Genomic DNA, 445 nt, shown 5'->3' on the forward strand with positions numbered 1-445 from the left:
TTTTGGCAACAGTACAGTAGTACATGCATCGTATTTGTCATTACTAAGATTTCTTCAGCTTTTATTATCAACCTTTTATCATTTTATTAGCATGGTCTTTTTCCTCTCATGACCAGGCCTTTATCCCACAGATTTCTGCTGCGTCGTATCCTGGAAGTTGCTGCGATCACTAACATCCTGCTCGCAATGTTCCAGCAGTGGATTATCCCCAGTGTGCGCAACTCTTTCCAGGCCTTCTCTGTGAGTCCTACTACAATGTTTTTGACTTTGTCTCTAAGTCATTTGTAAGGCCTTTCTGATTTTTCAAGTCCTGCAAAGTCATTATTGATTGGTGGGGGGGGTAATTTTTGTTTTATTTTGCAATGTTTACTTCTTATTTTTGTATATTTTTTTATTTACATTATCTTTTCATGTTAGTAGTCAGTAGTTTCAGGATTTTTTTTTA

The 445-nt window shown here is 36.4% G+C and overlaps 1 protein-coding gene across 1 annotated transcript in view; it reads left to right on the plus strand.

Moving 5' to 3' along the window:
* Positions 1–445, plus strand: part of LOC119588678 (diacylglycerol O-acyltransferase 1-like) — a gene marked incomplete in the record, with an annotated part of 67,292 nt that overhangs the window by 64,491 nt on the left and 2,356 nt on the right. The window contains 1 exon segment of the mRNA XM_037937313.1: positions 132–240. Coding sequence (XP_037793241.1) covers positions 132–240 — 109 coding nt within the window.

This window comes from Penaeus monodon, chromosome 24 (genome assembly GCF_015228065.2).
Source record: "Penaeus monodon isolate SGIC_2016 chromosome 24, NSTDA_Pmon_1, whole genome shotgun sequence".
Classification (NCBI taxonomy): Eukaryota; Metazoa; Arthropoda; class Malacostraca; order Decapoda; family Penaeidae; genus Penaeus; species Penaeus monodon.